Source organism: Lagenorhynchus albirostris, chromosome 6 (genome assembly GCF_949774975.1).
Source record: "Lagenorhynchus albirostris chromosome 6, mLagAlb1.1, whole genome shotgun sequence".
In the NCBI taxonomy this organism is placed as follows: Eukaryota; Metazoa; Chordata; class Mammalia; order Artiodactyla; family Delphinidae; genus Lagenorhynchus; species Lagenorhynchus albirostris.
The window spans coordinates 93,629,782-93,649,209 of NC_083100.1; the positions used below are offsets into that span (position 1 = coordinate 93,629,782).

Here is a 19,428-nt window from a genome sequence, read left to right on the forward strand (position 1 = left end):
TTTTCCCAGCACCACTTATTGAAGAGGCTGTCTTTTCTCCATCATATATCTTTGCCTACTTTGTCATAGATTAGATGACCATAGATGCATGTGTTTATCTCTGTGCTTTCTATCTGGTTCCATTGCTCTATATTTTTGTTTTTGTGCCAGTACCATATTGTTTTGCTTCCCATAGCTTTGTAGTATAGTCTGAAGTCAGGGAGCCTGATTCCTCCAGGTCCGTTTTTCTTTCTCAAGATTGCTTTGGCTATTCGGGGTCTTTTGTGTTTCCAGACAAACGTGAAATTTTTTGTTCTAGTTCTGTGAAAAATGCCAGTGGTAGTTTGATAGGGATTGCATTGAATCTGTAGATTGCTTTGGGTAGTAGAGTCATTTTCACAATGTTGATTCTTCCAATCCAAGAACATGGTATATCTCTCCATCTATTTGTATCATCTTTAATTTCTTTCATCAGTGTCTTATAATTTTCTGCATATAGGTCTTTTGTTTCCTTAGGTAGGTTTATTCCTAGATATTTTATTCTTTTTGTTGCAGTGGTAAATGGGAGTGTTTTCTTAATTTCACTTTCATATTTTTCATCATTAGTGTATAGGAATGCAAGAGATTTCTGTGCATTAATTTTGTATCCTGCTACTTTACCAAATTCATTGATTACCTCTGGTAGTTTTCTGGTAGCATCTTTAGGATTTTCTATGTATAGTATCATGTCATCTGCAGACAGTGACAGCTTTACTTCTTCTTTCCCTATTTGAATTCCTTTTATTTCTTTTTCTTCTCCGATAGCTGTGGCTAAAACTTCCAAAACGATGTTGAATAATAGTGGTGAGAGTGGGCAACCTTGTCTTGTTCCTGATCTTAGTGGAAGTGGTTTCAGTTTTTCACCATTGAGGATGATGTTGGCTGTGGGTTTGTCATATATGGCCTTTATTATGTTGAGGAAAGTTCCCTCTATGCCTACTTTCTGGAGGGTTTTTATCATAAATGGGTGTTGAATTTTGTCGAAAGCTTTTTCTGCATCTGTTGAGATGGTCATATGGTTTTTCTCCTTCAATTTGTTAATATAGTGTATCACATTGATTGATTTGCGTATATTGAAGAAACCGTGCATTCCTGGGATAAACCCCACTTGATCATGGTGTATCATCCTTGTAACGTGCTTTTGGATTCTGTTTGCTAATATTTTGTTGAAGATTTTTGCATCTGTGTTCATCAGTGTTATTGGCCTGTAGTTTTCTTTCTTTGTGATGTTTTTGTCTCGTTTTGGTATCAGGGTGATGGTGGCCTCGTAGAATGAGTTTGGGAGTATTCCTCCATCTGCTATTTTTTGGAAGAGTTTGAGAAGGATAGGTGTTAGTTCTTCTCTAAGTGTTTGATAGAATTCACCTGTGAAGCCATCTGGTCCTGGGCTTTTGTTTGTTGGAAGGTTTTTAATCACAGTTTCAGTTTCAGTGCTTGTGATTGGTCTGTTCCTATTTTCTATTTCTTCCTGGTTCAGTCTCGGAAGGTTGTGCATTTCTAAGAATTTGTCAATTTTTTCCAGGTTGTCCATTTTATTGGCATATAGTTGCTTATAGTAATCTCTCATGAACCTTTGTATTTCTGCAGTGTCAGTTGTTACTTCTTCTTTTTCATTTCTAGTTCTATTGATTTGAGTCTTCTCCCTTTTTTTCTTGATGAGTCTGGCTAATGGTTTATCATTTTGTTTATCTTCTCAAAGAACCAGCTTTTAGTTTTATTGAACGTTGCTATCGTTTCCTTAATTTCCTTTTCATTTATTTCTAATCTGATCTTTATGATTTTTTTCCTTCTGCTAACTTTGGGGTTTTTTTGTTCTTCTTTCTCTAATTGCTTTAGGTGTAAGGTTAGGTTGTTTGTTTGAGATGTTCCTTGTTTTTTAAGGTAGGATTATATTGCTATTAACTTCCCTCTTAGAACTGCTTTTGCTGCATCCCATAGGTTTTGGGTCGTCCTGTTTTCATTATCATTTGTTTCTAGGTATTTTTTGATTACCTCTTTGATTTCTTCAGTGATCTCTTGGTTATTAAGTAGTGTATTGTTTAGCCTCCATGTGTTTGTATTTTTTACAGATTTTTTCCTGTAATTGATATCTAGTCTTATAGTGTTGTGCTTGTAAAAGATACTTGATATGATTTCAATTTTCTTAAATTTACCCAAAGCTTGATTTGTGACCCAAGATATGATCTATCCTGGAGAATGTTTCATGAACACTCGAGAAGAATGTGTATTCTGTTATTCTTGGATGGAATGTCTTATAAATATCAATTAAGTCCATCTTGTTTAATGTATCATTTAAAGTTTGTGTTTCCTTATTTATTTTCATTTTGGATGATCTGTCCATTGGTGAAAGTGGGATGTTAAAAGTCCCCTACTATGATTGTGTTACTGTCAGTTTCCCCTTCTGTGGCTGTTGGTATTTGCCTTATGTATTGAGGTGATCCTATGTTGTATGCATAAATATTTACAATTGTTATATCTTCTTCTTGGATTGATCCCTATATCATTATGTAGTGTCCTTCTTTGTCTCTTGTAATAGTCTTTGTTTTAAAGTCTATTTTGTCTGATGTGAGAATTGCTACTCCTGCTTTCTTTTGGTTTCCATTTGCATGGAATATTGTTTTGCACCCCCTCACTTTCAGGCTGTATGTGTCCCTAGGTCTGAGGTGGTCTCTTGTAGACAGCATATATACGGGTTTTGTTTTTCTATCCATTCAGCCAGTCAATGTCTTTTGCTTGGAGCATTTAATCCATTTACATTTAAGGTAATTATCGATATGTATGTTCCCATTTCCATTTTCTTAATTGTTTTGGGTTTGTTATTGTAGGTCTTTTCCTTCTCTTGTGTTTCCTGCCTAGAGAAGTGCCTTTAGCATTTGTTGTAAAGCTGGTTTGTTGGTGCTTAATTCTCTTAGCTTTTGCTTGTCTGTAAAGATTTTAATTTCCCCGTCAAATCTGAATGAGATCCTTGCTGGGTAGAGTAATCTTGGTTGTAGGTTTTTCCCTTTCATCACTTTAAATATGTCCTGCCACTCCCTTCTGGCTTGCAGCGTTTCTGCTGAAAGATCAGCTGTTAACCTTATAGGGATTCCCTTGTGTGCCATTTGTTGTTTTTCCCTTGCTGCTTTTAATATTTTTTCTTTGTATTTAGTTTTTGATAGTTTGATTAATATGTCTTAGCGTGTTTCTCCTTGGATTTATCCTGTATGGGACTCTCTGTGCTTCCTGGACTTGATTAACTATTTCCTTTCCCATATTAGAGAAGTTTTCAACTATAATTTCTTCAAATATTTTCTCAGTCCCTTTCTTTTTCTCTTTCTCTTCTGGGACCCCTATAATTCAAATGTTGGTGCATTTAATGTTGTCCCAGAGGTCTCTGAGAATGTCCTCAATTCTTTTCATTCTTTTTTCTTTATTCTGCTCTGCAGTAGTTATTTCCACTATTTTATCTTCCAGGTCACTTACCCGTTCTTCTGCCTCAGTTATTCTGCTATTGATCCCTTCTAGAGAATGTTTAATTTCATTCATTGTTTTGTTCATCACTGTTTGTTTTCTCTTTAGTTTTTCTAGGTCCTTGTTAAACGTTTCTTGTATTTTCTCCATTCTATTTCCAAGATTTTGGATCATCTTTACTATCATTATTCTGAATTCTTTTTCAGGTAGACTGCCTAATTCCTCTTCACTTGTTAGGTCTGGTGGGTTTTTTCCTTGCTCCTTCATCTGCTGTGTGTTTCTCTGTCTTCTCATTTTGCTTAACTTACTGTGTTTGGGGTTTCCTTTTCGCAGGCTGCAGGTTCATAGTTCCCGTGCTTTTTGGTGTCTGTCCCTAGTGGCTAAGGTTGGTTCAGTGGATTGTGTAGGCTTCCTGGTGGAGGGCACTAGTGCCTGTGTTCTGCTGGGTGAGGCTGGACCTTGTCTTTCTGGTGGGCAGCTCCATGTGTGGTGGTGTGTTTTGGGGTGTCTGTGGCCTTATTATGATTTTAGGCAGCCGCTCTGCTAATGGATGGGGTTGTGTTCCTTTCTTGCTAGTTGTTTGACATAGGGTGTCCTGCACTGTAGCTTGCTGGTCGTTGAGTGGAGCTGGGTCTTGGCATTGAGATAGAGATCTCTGGGAGATTTTCATCTCTTGATATTACGTGGAGCTGGGAGGTCTCTTGTGGACCAGTGTCCTGAATTTGGCTTACCTACCTCAGGCACAGCCCTGACGCCTGGCTGGAGCACCAAGACCCTGTCCTCCACACAGCTGAGAATAAAAGGGAAAAAAGAAAGAAAGAAAGAGGAAGATAAAATAAAATGAAATAAAATAAAGTAAAATAAAGTTAAAATTAAAAAGAAAAAAATGATTAAAAATTTTTTAAGTAATTAAAAAAAGAAAGAAAGAAAGAAGAGAGCAACCAAACCAAAAACCAAATCCACCAATAACAAATGCTAAAAACTATACTTAAAAAAACCCAAACAAACAAACAAAAAAGGACAGACAGAACCCGGGGCAAATGGTAGAAGCAAAGCTATACAGACAATATCACACACAGAGTCATACACATACACACTCATAAAAAGAGAAAAAGGGAAATAAATATATATATCGTTGCTCCCAAAGTCCACCTCCTCAATTTGGGATGATTCATTGTCTATTCAGGTATTCCACAGATGCAGGATTCATCAAGTTGATTGTGGAGATTTAATCCGCTGCTTCGGAGGCTGCTGGGAGAGATTTCCCTTTCTCTTCTTTGTTCGCACAGCTCCCGGGGTTCAGCTTTGAATTTGGCCCCGCCTCTGCATGTAGGTCGCCTGAGGTCATCTGTTCTTTGCTCAGACAGGATGGGGTTAAAGGAGCAGCTGATTCAGAGGCTCTGGCTCACTCAGGCCGGTGGGAGGGAGAGGTACGGATTTCTGGTCGAGCCTGCGTCAGCAGAGGCTGGCGTGGTGTTGCACCAGCCTGAGGCATGCCCTGTGTTCTCCCGGGGAAGTTGTCCCTGCATCACGGGACCCTGGCGGTGGTGGGCTGCATAGGCTCCCGGGAGTGGTGGTAGAGGTGTGGATAGTGACCTGTGCTTGCAGGTGCTCCTTGGTGGCGGCTGCAGCAGCCTTAGCGTCTCATGCCCATCTCTGGGGTCCGTGCTGATAGCTGCAGCTCTTGCCCATCTCTGGAGCTCCTTTAAGCAGCGCTCTTAATCCCCTCTCCTCGCGCACCAGGAAACAAAGAGGCAGGAAAAAGTCTCTTGCCTCTTCGGCAGTTCCAAACCTTTTCCCGGACTCCCTCCCGGGTAGCTCTGGTGCACTGGCCCCCTTCAGGCTGTGTTCATGTAGCCAAGCTCAGTCTTCTCCCTGGGATGTGACCTCCGAAGCCAGAGCCTCAGCTCCCAGCCCCCGCCTGCCCTGGCGGGTGAGCATACAAGCCTCTTGGGTTGGTGAGTGCTGGTCAGCACTGATCCTCTGTGTGGGAATCACTCCGCTTTGCCCTCCGCACCCCTGTTGCGCTCTCCTCCATGGCTCTGAAGCTTCCCCCCTCCACCCTCCTGCAGTCTCCGCCCATGAAGGGGCTTCCTAGTGTGTGGAAACCTTTCCTCCTTCACAGCTCCCTCCCATTGGTGCAGGTCCCTTCCCTATTCTTTTGTCTCTCTTTTTTTTTTCTTTTGCCCTACCCAGGTACGTGGGGAGTTTCTTGCCTTTTGGGAGGTCTGAGGTCTATATCAGTGTTCAGTAGGTGTTCTGTAGGAGTTGTTCCACAGTAGATGTATTTGTGATGTATTTTGGGGGAGGAAGGTGATCTCCAAGCCTTACTCTTCCGCCATCTTGAAACTCCCTCTGTTGGAAGATGTTTAATCACAGTTTGAATTTCATTACTTGTGATTGGTCTGTTCATATTTTCTACTTCCTCCTGGTTCAGTCTTGGAAGGTTGTACCTTTTTAAGAATTTGTCCATTTCTTCCAGGTTCTCCATTTTATTGGCATAGAGTTGCTTGTAGTAGTCTTATATGATGCTTTGTATTTCTGCGGTCTCTGTTGTAACTTCTCCTTTTTCATTTCTAGTTTTATTGTTTTGAGTCCTATCCCTCTTTTTCTTGATGAGTCTGGCTAAAGGTTTATCAATTTTGTTTATCTTCTCAAAGAACCAGCTTTTAGTTTTATTTATCTTTGCTATTGGTTTTTTTGTTTCTATTTCATTTATTTCTGCTCTGATCTTTATGATTTCTTTCCTTCTACTTACTTTGGGTTTTGTTTGTTCTTCTTTCTCTAGTTCCTTTAGGTGTAAGTTTATATTATTTGTTTGAGATTTTTATTGTTTCTTGAGGTAGCCTTTCATTGCTATAAACTTCCCTCTTAGAACTGCTTTTGCTGCATCCCATAGTTTTTGGATCATCGCGTTTTCATTGTAATTTGTCTCTAGGTATTTTTTGATTTCCCCTTTCATTTCTTCAGTGATCTCTTGGTTATTTAGTAACGTATTGTTTAGCCTCCATGTGTTTTTGTTTTTTCCGTCTTTTTCCATCTTTTTGATTTCTAATCTCATAGTGTTGTGGTCGGAAAAGATGCTTGACATAATTTCAATTTTCTTAAATTTACCAAGGCCTGATTTGTGACCCAAGATGTGATCTATCCTGGAGAATGTTCCATGTTCACTTGAGATATGTATGTTCCTATTACCATTTTCTTGTTATTGGTTTGTTTTTGTAGGTCCTTTTCTTCTTTTGTGTTTCCCACTTAGAGAAGTTCTTTTATCATTTTTCGTAGAGCTGGTTTGGTGGTGCTGAATTCTCTTAGCTTTTGATCGTCTGTAAAGCTTTTGATTTCTCCATCGAATCTGAATGAGATCCTTGCTGGGTAGAGTAATCTTGGTTGTAGATTCTTCCCTTTCATCACTTTAAATATATCATGCCACTCCCTTCTGGCTTGTTGAGTTTCTGCTGAGTAATCAGTTGTTACCTTATGGGAGTCCCCTTGTATGTTGTCATTTTTCCCTTGTTGCTTTCAGTAATTTTTCTTTGTCTTTAATTTTTGTCAGTTTGATTACTGTGTGTCTCGGTGTGTTTCTCCTTGGGTTTATCCTGCCTGGGACTCTCTGCACTTCTTGGACCTGGGTGGCTATTTCCTTTCCCATGTTAGGGAAGTTTTCGACTATAATCTGTTCACATATTTTCTCTGGTCCTTTCTCTCTCTCTTCTTCTGGGACCCCTATAATGCGAATGTTTTTGCGTTTAATGTTGTCCCAGAGGTCTCTTAGGCTGTCTTCATTTCTTTTCATTCTTTTTCCATTATTCTGTTCCGCAACAGTGAATTCCACCTTTCTGTCTTCCAGGTCACTTATCTGTTCTTCTGCCTCAGATATTCTGCTATTGATTCCTTCTAGTGTAGTTTTCATTTCAGTTATTTTATTGTTCATCTCTGTTTGTTTGTTCTTTAATTCTTCTAGGTGTTTGTTCTTTAATCCTTCTAGGTCTTTGTTAAACATTTCTAGCATCTTCTTGATCTTTGCCTCCATTCTTTGTCTGAGGTCCTGGATCATCCTCACTATCATTATTCTGAACTCTTTTTCTGGAAGGTTGCCTATCTCTATTTCATTTAGTTGTTTTTCTATGGTTTTATCTTGTTCCTTCATCTGGTACAAAGTCCCCTGCCTGTTTATTTTGTCTATCTTTCTGTGAATGTGGTTTTCCTTCCACAGGCTGCAGAATTGTAGTTTTTCTTGCTTTTGTTGTCTGCCCTCTCCAGCAGGTTCTTATTAGTTATCTATTTTTTACATATTAGTGTACATATATCAATCCCAGTCTCCCAATTCATTCCATCCCCCACCTGCCTGTCCTTGCTTTTAAAATAATTAGACATTAGATATGGCAGTTTTTTTAAAGCCACATTAGTGATTTCTAAAACATTATATAATTTTATAGTTTACTGAAATTGATCTTTTATCATTTTAGAATATTTAATTTTAGTAACAAAATGTGATTTTAATTTATCAAATTTAGTTTGTAGCTTACTGACTGACATTCCATAGCTATATCAGATAAAACATGTAAGCTGAATGTATACTGTTATGTAAGCATGAAGTATGTTTAGATATGAAATTTACAAGTCCCGATCAAATCTGAATAGTTTCTAAGACTGAGTATATGATTTTGTGTGTAATCGCTGAAGCTATTTGAGTAGGTAAGAGTCATCTTCATTGACTACCTTTTTAAGCTCATAATCAAACTGTTGTTGTTGTTAGTCTGTGTGTAACTGAGCAGGACCCTATGGGGTCTTCCTGGGACAGACCGCTCCCCCATATCCTCTCCTTTAGCTCCTCTATGAAGTATCTATATAATAGTATCTGATACATGTTTCCTGAGCAAATGGGAGAAATTAACTACTTGATGACCATGAGTACATAGCCCCAGGCCTATAGGTGCCTAAGGATTGATAATGTTAACCCCTGTGACATGGCCCTGTTACTTCACCGTCAACCAATCAGAGAATTGTACATGAGCTGATCACATGCCCTGGGATGCCCCTCTGTCAGTGTGCCTTTAAAAATGCTTTGCTTAAACCCATGGGGATTTCAGGTGTTTTGAGCACTAGTTGCCCTGGACTACTTGCTTGATGTCCTACAGTAAATGCCATGCTTTCCTTCATCACAACCTGGTGTCAGTATATTGGCTTTACTGCATGTCAGCATGTGGACCCAAGTTTGGTTCGGTAACTTGTGGTTTTTGGATCCATGTAGAGGTGTCCAGTAGACCTCCATATTCACCATTTGTGGGAACTAGCAATTTATTCAAGCTAAATTTGTATTTCCAATAAGGAACTTGGAATTACTTGTGTTAATACTTGGTTACCTCTGTACTTACTTAACTTGGGAAAGGTATTTACTGGGGTTACTAGATTCTAGTCCTCCTCCCTCACCTCTGAACAGCTGCTTCCTATTATCAGTGGATGGAAGAAGAGAAGGAGTGAGTAATCAAATCTTTTGTCATAGGTCACCCAAGATTTAAGATATTTTATTTTTACAACATTTACTTGTGTCCATGTAGCTAAGTTGCCATAGTAAGTAGGATCATTTCCACTAACAATTTTTGTTTGACTAGGATGAATTTATAAAACTGAATTATCTATATTAACTGAAATTGTTTTTGGGGGGTTTTTTGGGGGGTTTTTTTTTGCGGTACACAGGTCTCTCACTGTTGTGGCCTCTCCCGTTGCGGAGCACAGGCTCCGGACGCGCAGGCTCAGTGGCCATGGCTCACCGGCCCAGCTGCTCCGCAGCATGTGGGATCTTCCCCGAGCGGGGCACGAGCCCGTGTCCCCTGCATAGGCAGGCGGACTCTCAACCACCACGCCACCAGGGAAGCCCTGAAATTGTTTTTAAGTTGAACAGAAGATTTGATTGTTACTATGTATTAGGAAGAATTTTCTATAGTAGGCCTCGTTTCTAGCTTAGAACTTTCTATGGTATTCTAATACCCTAATATCCTAACGTGGGGCCTTCATCCATATACAATAAACTACCCTGTCTAATCTTAATCACTTTTCAAACTGTGTCCCCATTTTCCCTGCTATAACTTGAACTTGGCTTACAGTCTTTCTGTCTACCTACATTCTGACTTCTACATTCGAATGTACAGCCCAGCTGATGCAACATGTCAGTTTCTTAGTTCCTCGACTGCCATATCTCCTGTCAACTTTATTTCCACATTGGTTCAGCCATGTACTCCAGTGGTCCCACCTTATACCTTTTCATCTCTAGGAACTATTCTACCTCTAGACTGTCTAATCATGGTCCCCGTCCTTTGAAGTTTTAATATAACAAATAATATTGGGTGTATAGTGCCAGGTACTGCTCTAGGTGCATGGAATACACTAGGAAACAAAACAGACAGAAATGTCTGCTCTTACAAAACTTATGCCTTAGTGGGGAGAGACAATAAACAAAACCCATAATAAATATGTAATTTTATAGTTTTTACAAGTTGATGAATGTTATCAAGAAAGAAAAAGTAGAACAGGGGAGATATAAAAGGGAGTTCAATTTTTTTCTGTTTTTTTGTTTTACAAAATTTTAACTTTTATTCTCAAACAACTTAAGACTTATTAGAAGGTCCCAAGAATTGTGCAAAGGACTCCCATATGTCGTCAACCCAGAATCAAATGTTGTTAATATTTTGCCACATTTACTTTAAAATTTTCTCTCAAAAATATGTAACACTTTATGAATTTGTGTGTCATCCTTGTGCAGGGGCCATGCTAATGTCCTCTGTATTGTTCTAATGTTAGTGTATGTGCTGCCCAAGCAAGCACGAGAGTTGCAATTTTAAATAAGGTGGTCAAGTTAAGTGTTCATTGAGAAATTGATATTTCAGGAAAGACTAGAAGGAAGAAAGGGAAGTAGCCATGCAGATATGGGGGCAGTGCGGGAGCAGGGAGAGTGGTTTAGGTAGATGGCCCAGCTAGTATGGAGTTTGACAGAAAGGAAAAAGTGAGGTAGAGAGGTAATAGGAATAGGGTAATAGGTGATTGGCAGATTGTAGAAGGGCTTATAAACCATTCATAGAGCTTTTCCCCAGTATAATCAGGAGCCACTGAGGACTTCTGAGAAGTGATATGATCAGACTTACTTTTTTAACTAGGAGGTAGAGGTGGAGGTGGTAGGGAATGGTGGGATTCTGGGTTTATTTTGAAGGTAGAGCCAACAGGAGATGCTGATGGATTAGATGTGCAGCATAAGACAAACAGTGAAGTCAAGGAGTTGGTGTGAGCCACTGGAAGGATAGGAGGGGGAAGGCCCTGGATGGAATATAGTTTGAGAGAAAGATCTGGAGTTCATTTTGGTCATATTAAGTTTGAGAGGCCCATTAGACTGCTAGGTAGGTATGTCTGTTTAAATATACGAACAAATCTGAAGTTCAGGAGAGGTGTGATCTCCATATATAAATGTGGGAGTCATTGGCATAGAGGTAGTATTTAAAAGCCATGAAACTAATGAGATCTCTAAAGGACAGATCAGAGGATACTAAAACCTGAGCCCTGGTACACTCTAAGAGGACAGGGAGATGAGGAAGAACCAGGGAAAGTTTAGACTGAGGAGGAATAATGTAGGATAAAATCCATGAGGATGCGGTGTTCTAGAATCTAAGTGAAAAAAAAGTCATTTAATGAGGAGGGAATGATTTCCTGGTAGGTCCAGTAAGATGAAGACTGAGAATTCCTTCCTGCTGTCTTCCTTTTACTTCCAATTCAGGGCATTTGTATGTTAAGAAGCCTTCCAAACCCCCAAATTTGAAAACTGAGTTCCTCTTATATGTTCCCTCAACACCTAGTATCAATACATTTTCTATAGTATTTCTTCAAAATTGCATCTGTGTTCTATGTTATTATATATCCAGAGCCTAGTGCAATGTCTGTATCATGTAAACACTCAAATATATTTTTGTTGAATACATGAAAGAATGAAATTCATTAAATGGTTATTTTTTAAGTGTAATTCTTTACAGGGCAAATATTCTGACTTTTTAAAACAATTTTTTAAAATTTATATTTGGCTGTGTTGGGTGTTCGTTGCTGTGCGTGGGCATTCTCTACTTGTGGCAATTGGGGGCTACTCTTGGTTGCGGTGTGCGGGCTTCTCATTGCAGTGGCTACTCTTGTTGCAGAGCCCAGGCTCTAGGTGTGTGGGCTTCCATAATTGTGGCGCCCAGGCTTCAGTAGTTGTGGCTTGCAGACTTCTAGAGCGCAGGCTCAGTAGTTGTGGTGCTCGGGCTTAGTTGCTCTGTGGCATGTGGGATCTTCCGGATCAGGGCTTGAACCTGTGTCCCCTGCATTGGCAGGCGTATTTCCAACCCCTGCACCACCAGGGAAGTCCTCTGACTATTTAAAATAGATATTTTCACTGGGATTTAGTCCTGAAGCAGAGATGGAGCATTCTTGTGTTAAAAAGGGAGCAAAGACCCAGTTAGATGTCTTACCTCTGCCACTAGCTGCATGATCTTCTTGGAGTTTTATCTCTTTGGTCCTCATTTTCCAAAACTTTTAGATTCATTGGTATGGGTTAAGCCAGTGTGTTGCTTTTTCCATTTTTTAAAATTAAAGTTTTAATTTTGAGATCATTGTATATTCATATGCTGTTGTGAGAAATAATGCAAAGAAATAATGCAGGTACAATCCTGGGTACCCTTCACCTAGTTTCCCCCAATGGTAATGTCTTGTAAAACTATAACACAATATCACCACCAGAATATTGACACCATCAAGATAGAGAAAAAAAAAAATAAAAAAAAGAAAAAAAAGAAAAAAGAAAAAAAAATAAAAAAATAAAAAAAAAGGAAAAAAAAAAAAGAAAAAAAAAAAAGATAGAGAAAATTTCCATCCCACAGGGATCCCTCATGTTGCCTTTTTAGAGTCACAACCTCTTCTCTCCTTCCCTACCTTAACCCCTGGCAACTACTAATCTTTTCTACAATTTTGTCATTTCAAGAATGTTATATAGGGCTTCCCTAGTGGCTCAGTGGTTGAGAGTCCACCTGCCAATGCAGGGGACACGGGTTCGTGCCCCGGTCCGGGAAGATCCCACATGCCGCGGAGCAGCTGGGCCCGTGAGCCATGGCCGCTGAGCCTGCGCGTCCAGAGCCTGTGCTCCGCAGCGGGAGAGGCCACAACAGTGAGAGGCTGGCGTACCACACAAAAAAAAACAATAACAGAATTATCTCCTCAAAGTACATAATTTCCCTCACCAGCCATTTGCTTATTTCCAAAATAAACTTCTTGGTAGTATATTTTAACAATATTTGATTCTCCTCAACACAGTTCCATTGTTTACTTAAGAATGCATCAGTAAATTCCTATTGAATTTACCTTGTTCCCAGTAGATTACACAAATGCCATCTTTAGCTTAAAATCTTAAAAGATTGAGAAAACTTCTCTTTATTCTCTTGTCAAGTGTTGCTTATCAGGATAACTGCTTAGAAAATGAGTTCTCCTAAATTTGCTTTCGCTAAATCTCCTTAGCCAATAGTTATTGTGTTGATTATTTTAGTAACATGATATTAAAAGTTATATATTGCTGGTTCCACCTTAATGCCCCCCCCAACCTTACTAAAAGTAAACTAGTATGTATAGATTGAATAAAACCTTTTTTGCTGAATTTCTAACCTAAATCCTCTACAGTTTTCATGATTAGAAAGATATTTATTATAACTGTTAGTTTCTTGATAATTTAGAAAGAAGATTAAGCCTGAGTCTTCTACTATTAATGTAATGTTGGTTACAGCTGACCTTTTGCAGCACATGAACGTGTATGACTGATCTACATACGTATTTTTCATTATAAGTTTTGTACTTTAGAAAGATAGTATAAATGGGAAAGCGCTTTTTACAAATGTCTTTATTTTGAGTATTAACTAAAACATTCCTTTTCTATTAATTAGATTGTACCAGTACATATTTTTAAGTCCTTTATGTATTCAAGTACCTATTTGAATTATCAGTGAGCCAGTCACACCATAATTTTAGTTTAATTGAAATTTTTTCTATACATTTCTGTTCTGTTTTAGACATCTTCCATCTTCATATTTAAATAATTATTTTTTCTCTTATTTGTTACGCTATTAAAACATTTTTTTATTAAGATGGCTTTAGTTTCATTGTTTATTTTTACTAATATAGTATCTGATTCAGTCCTCATAAAATAAATCATATAAGTTGCAGTGTGACCTCAACATAGCAGATATTTTTTTTCTTGGAGTATTTTTAAAATTTTTTTACAACTTAAAAAAAGTAAAGATAATAGGTAGTAGAATCATTTTTGTATATTTTTCTTAGCTTCTTGCCAGTGTTCCTCACTTAAATTTGATATCCCTTATCCTACTCACTCTGAAGGGCTTCTGGAAAGTTGACATGGCTCTTTCTAATGCTACTACCCTTAACAGGATAAATTTCACTTAATCCCAACTCCTCTGAATTTTGACTTTCTAGATTGAAGTCTGGAATGGGTATATCTGATTAGCAAAATCAGTAGCTATAAGGAAGGCTGGGAAAGCAAGAATCTGGTATTTCCAGCTTTATTATCGGAAGGTGATAATCTGACTTCCACTCATATTTGTAATGTAAGGAAATTTCTAAACATAACAGGGGTCCCAGATGTTGAGTGGCTGCAAAAAATGATATAAGTTTACTATCTCAAGGTGTCTCCCAATATATGTATTCACTCTTGTGCCCTACCTAGAGTTCCAGACTCATGTTTTTTCAAGTCTATTTGGCATATCCACTTCATATCTTACAGTCATCTCAAACTACATATATTGCTAAAGGATTTGTTGATTTTTTTTTTCTCCCCATCCATTTGTTCGTTAGCCTTTAAGCTCTCAGTAAATTGCACAACTCCATCATGCTAAATATATCAATACATCTTGATTTCACATTTCCCTTATTCTCCACATGTACTCCATCAGCAAGTCCTGTTTGCTTTACCTCTGAGACATTTCCCAAATCCAGTTCCACTGCTAAAGATGATTTTTGCCATGTCTTTTGCAGCATGATAATAGGTTTCTTGCTTTCATGCTTTCCCCTTTCTGAACCATTCTCTATTCTCTCTGTCTTTTAAAAAATTTTTTGGCCACACTGCACAGCTTGCAGGATCTTAGTTCCCCGACCAAGGATCAAACCTGTGCCCCCTGCATTGGAAGCACAGAGTCCTAATCACTGGACTGCCAGGGAATTCCCCCCATTCTCTGTTCTTTACTCAGAGTTTTATTATTGCTATTGAGAAGGTGCTAGGGATGCTGACTCATTGGTGCTTATGAGGACCTTATCAGACAAGTGTGAGTCATAAATCATCTCTTAAATCCAGTTGCCATTGAGGCGGTGGGGGCTTTGTGGACTGGCAAAGTCCTATAGGAACATTTTCCCATGCCTTTCTATTGATAGCTTTGTCCTCCTCTTGTAGTTTTTGAAATGTAAGTCAGATTGTGTCACTCCCCTTCTTAAAACTTTCCAGTAACTGCTATCCAGTACGACTTTCAGTGAAGAATGAAATGTTCTATGTTCTATGTGTGCACCGTTCAGTATGAGAGCCACTAGCCATATGTGCCTATTGAGCACTTGAAACATGGTTGATGGAGGAACTGAGGAACTGAATTTTTAATTTAGTTAAATTTAAATAGCTACATCTGCCTAATAGTGTATTTGACAGCACCTCTCCTTTGGCTTCCCTTCATTCTTTTTTTTTTTTTTTTTTTTTTTCCCTTCATTCTTAAAGTGGAATCCAAAGTCCTTATCAAGAACCTCTATGATCTGACTCTTGGTTATCTCAGTAACTTCATCTCATATCATTCTCTTCGTTGGTCTAACCACATTGGCCTCTTCTCTGTTTCTAGAAAACACTAAGCCTTTTCTCAACTCAGGGTCTTTTTACTTATGCTGTTTGCCTGGAGTGCTCTTCTATCAACTTTGAACCTGACTGGTTCTTTCATATCCTTTAGACTGTAGACCAAGACCAAGTATCACCTAAGAGTGGCCTTACCTTGTCATCCTGCCTAAAGTGGCCATTACCCTCTTAAGTTTCTTCATAATACTTGTACTATACTGTAATTAATCTTGTTTATTTATTTGTTTATTTTCATCTCCCCCTCAAGAATGTTAGTTCTGTGGGGGTGTGATCCTTGGTTCTCTAGATCGTGGCGTGTAGTACTTATTTGTTATTAATAAATACTTGTTGAATTCTTGAGATTCTTAAACATTGTACACAGAGGTTTATTACTTTTTTGGGGGGAGAGGGAAGCTAAAGTTTTATAAGTCTGCAAATAATTGAGAATTAAAGCAAATTTGTTTTAAAAATGAGATTATATATAAACAGATGAATGGTTCAATCTAAATACGAAGTGTTATTATTAGAGAAGTTTTATAGTTCAGTGATTTAATAGGACTTTTCTTCTTACAGCGTTCTAAGAATTTACTGATATATGAAATTTTTATGTGGTGGAAAATTAAAATTATAACTGTGGAAAGCCACTGGTGAGGAAAGTGCTAATCAGGCAGAGTTGTTTCTTTTTGAATTTTATTTTTCTTTTTGAATTTTATTTTCTTTTTTTTAATACAGCAGGTTCCTATTAGTTATCTATTTTATACATATATATAAATGTATATACATTTATATATGTATATACATATATATAAATGTATATGTATATACATTTATACATGTATATATGTCAATCAGGCAGAGTTTATACTGTGGATTCAAGTGATTAAAGAATTCATTTTAATATTTAAAAATCAATCTCATTCAATAATATTAAGTTAATCTAATTATAAATTTGGAGTTGATGCCTTTGTGCTTAAAAAAAATTTTTTAATGCAATTTAACCTCATTCTTAGAAAATCTAATATAATATGAAAATGAACACCTATTAAAGGATTAATTATAAAAGGATTTATCTTTCTGTAACAAATTCATCCCTATTTTAAAAATTATATAGTTTGTAAAAATCTAGTTGATTTATAACTTTTTATAATACATTTATTGCTTAAAATGGGTATGGCTACATCATGGCTCAATTAGAAATACAAATGAAGTAGAGTATGCTGGTTCTTAGTGCATTAAGTAATTGCTTTTGGACTCAGTGCTTTGAATTTTCTTAATAGCTTATTCTGGGAACATGATTTAACCAATTTATATCTAGTATGTCAAGGCTATTGATAAGTGCTTTCATATTATTATTTATGTTTAATTCTCTAATACACTTAGTAATATCTCTTTTCCCCACCCCTCCTTCTTGTGATTTTTTTGTTTTTAGGATCATCATGCCCAGAGGTCATGACATAAAAAAGTCTCTTACACCTCAGATTTCTTGTCTGACAAGTGAATCTTATAAACAGCTGGATTTTTTGCCTGACAAACTAAGAGCAAAGCTGCTTCCCTTCCAGAAAGATGGCATCACTTTTGCCTTGAGAAGAGACGGCAGGTAAAGTACTTTTTTCAAGACATGCTAAAATGCTAACTCCCTGGCAAGTGAATAAAAAAACAAAGCTTTGTGAAAAAAAAATCTTTTTGTGTATACGTAGTCTTCCCCGTTAATTTTTTTTTTTTTTTTACTGGATCATGAAATAATAATTTCAGGATATATTTTATTTTGCCTTCATTCTTGAATGATACTTCAGTTGGCAATACAGCTCTACTTTAATAGCCTTTTTTTTCTTAGCACCCTGAACACTGTATTCTGCTGTCTTCTGGCTTCCATAGGTGCCATTAAAAAGTGTGCTCTCGGGCTTCCCTGGTGGCGCAGTGGTTGAGAGTCCGCCTGCCAATGCAGGGGACACGGGTTCGTTCCCCGGTCCGGGAAGATCCCACATGCTGCGGAGCGGCTGGGCCTGTGAGCCATGGCCGCTGAGCCTGCGCGTCCGGAGCCTGTGCTCCACAACAGGAGAGGCCACAACAGTGAGAGGACCATGTACCGCAAAAAAAAAAAAAAAAGTATGCTCCTGAGTATCAAAATATTATCCTACAGGTAACTTATTGTTTACAAAGAGAAAAATTACACTTAAAATGGTCAAGGTTGGTATCTCCGATAATGGTACAGATACCGGCATAATGTGGTACACAGGAGGTCTATAACTTTCTTTTTTTTTAAGTTATTTATTTAATTTATTTATTTTTGGCTGTGTTGGGTCTTCGTTGCTGCACACGGGCTTTCTCTAGTTGCAGTGAGCAGTGCGCGTGCCTCTCATTGCGGTGGCTTTTCTTGTTGCGGAGCACGGGCTCTAGGCATGTGGGCTTAAGTACTTATGGCATGCAGGCTCAGTAGTTGTGGTTCGAGGGCTGTAAAGCACAGGCTCAGTAGTTGTGGCTCATGGGCCTAGCTGCTACATGGCAAGTGGGATCCTCCCGGACCAGGGATCAAACCCGTGTCCCCTGCATTGGCAGGTGGACTCTCAACCACTGCACCACCAGGCAAGTCCCAGTGTATAACATTCTTACGTGGTGTTCTTCCCAGAAATATTTGACCTGATAATCCTGAGGAAACAATCAAACCAGTTCAGCATGTGGGACATTTTTTCATCACAACTGACCTGATCTCTTCAAATGATTAAATGTCATGGAGAACCAAGGGAAGTGGTGGGAATGTTCTAAATTGAGAAGCAACCTAAGAGCTAGAACAACTGAAAATAATGCATAAACCTTGATTAGATCCTGAATAAGTAAAAAGAAAAGCTTTAAAGGTCACTTTTGGGTTAACTGGGAAAACTTCATCTGGACTCTATTAGAGTGCTGTTATTGAATTAATGTTGATTACCTTAGATGTGGGAATGGTGTTATAGTTGAGTATAAGAATGTTCTTGTTCCTGGGAAATGCATGATAAAGAATTTGGGGATGAAGAATCCTGCTATCGGGCTTCCCTGGTAGCGCAGTGGTTGAGAGTCCGCCTGCCGATGCAGGGGACACAGGTTCGTGCCCCGGTCTGGGAAGATCCCACATGCCGTGGAGTGGCTGGGCCCGTGAGCCATGGCCACTGAGCCTGCGCGTCTGGAGCCTGTGTCCCGCAATGGGAGAGGCCACAACAGTGAGAGGCCCGTGTACCGCAAAAAAAAAAAAAAAAAAAAAAGAATCCTGCTATCTATAGCCTATTTTCTACATTTTCCTGAAAGGGAAAGGCATGTATATGTTTAGAGAAACTTTGAGGAGGTCAGCCAAAATATTAACAGTGTGAACACTTGAGTGGTATAAATGTGTTCATTGTATTATTCTTTCTGACTTTTATGTGAGTTTGAAAATTTTCAAAAAAAAAAAGAATCAGTCTAATTTTCATTTCTTTGTAAACTATCTTTTATCTGTATCTGATTTTAAGATATTCTTTTTGTCTTTAGAGTTCTGCAATTTTGCTATAATTTATTCTATATGGTTTTCTTTTTTTTTTTTTTTTTTTGGTACGCTGGCCTCTCACTGTTGTGGCCACTTCCGTTGCGGAGCACAGGCTCCAGATGCGCAGGCTCAGCGGCCATGGCTCACGGGCCCAGCCACTCCGTGGCACGTGGGATCTTCCTGGACCGGGGCATGAACCCGTGTCCCCTGCATCGGCAGGCGGACTCTCAACCACTGCGCCACCAGGGAAGCCCGGTTTTCTTTTTATTTATCCTCCTTGAGATTATTGTATGTTTTTAATCTGAGATTTGTGCCATGTTGATTCTGGGAAATTCTCACTCTTCAAATATTGATTCTTACCCATTCTCTTTATTTTCTTCTTCTGCTACTCCAATTAGACTTATACTTGTCCATTTCACTTTATCCTATGCTTCCATTAATGTCTCATATTTTCTATGTCTATCTGGGCTACATTATGGCTGTTTTGTTGTTGTTGTTTTAAATGGGGTTGACCAAAAAGTTCATTCGGGTTTTTCTGCAAGATGTTACAGAAAAACCCACACGAACTTTTTGGCTAACCCAATAA

At 38.4% G+C, this 19,428-nt stretch overlaps 1 protein-coding gene and 1 non-coding gene across 2 annotated transcripts in view; one reads left to right on the plus strand and one right to left on the minus strand.

Moving 5' to 3' along the window:
- The window catches only part of ZRANB3 (zinc finger RANBP2-type containing 3), a 269,676-nt gene that overhangs the window by 11,246 nt on the left and 239,002 nt on the right, over positions 1-19,428 (plus strand). Inside the window, exon 2 of the mRNA XM_060152984.1 lies at positions 16,779-16,946. Coding sequence (XP_060008967.1) covers positions 16,786-16,946 — 161 coding nt within the window. The 5' untranslated portion in view covers positions 16,779-16,785. The remainder of the gene's footprint in view (positions 1-16,778; positions 16,947-19,428) is intronic.
- On the minus strand, positions 10,184-10,290 carry LOC132522543 (U6 spliceosomal RNA). Its single transcript, XR_009541282.1, has one exon. It is a non-coding gene; the product is annotated as a U6 spliceosomal RNA (small nuclear RNA).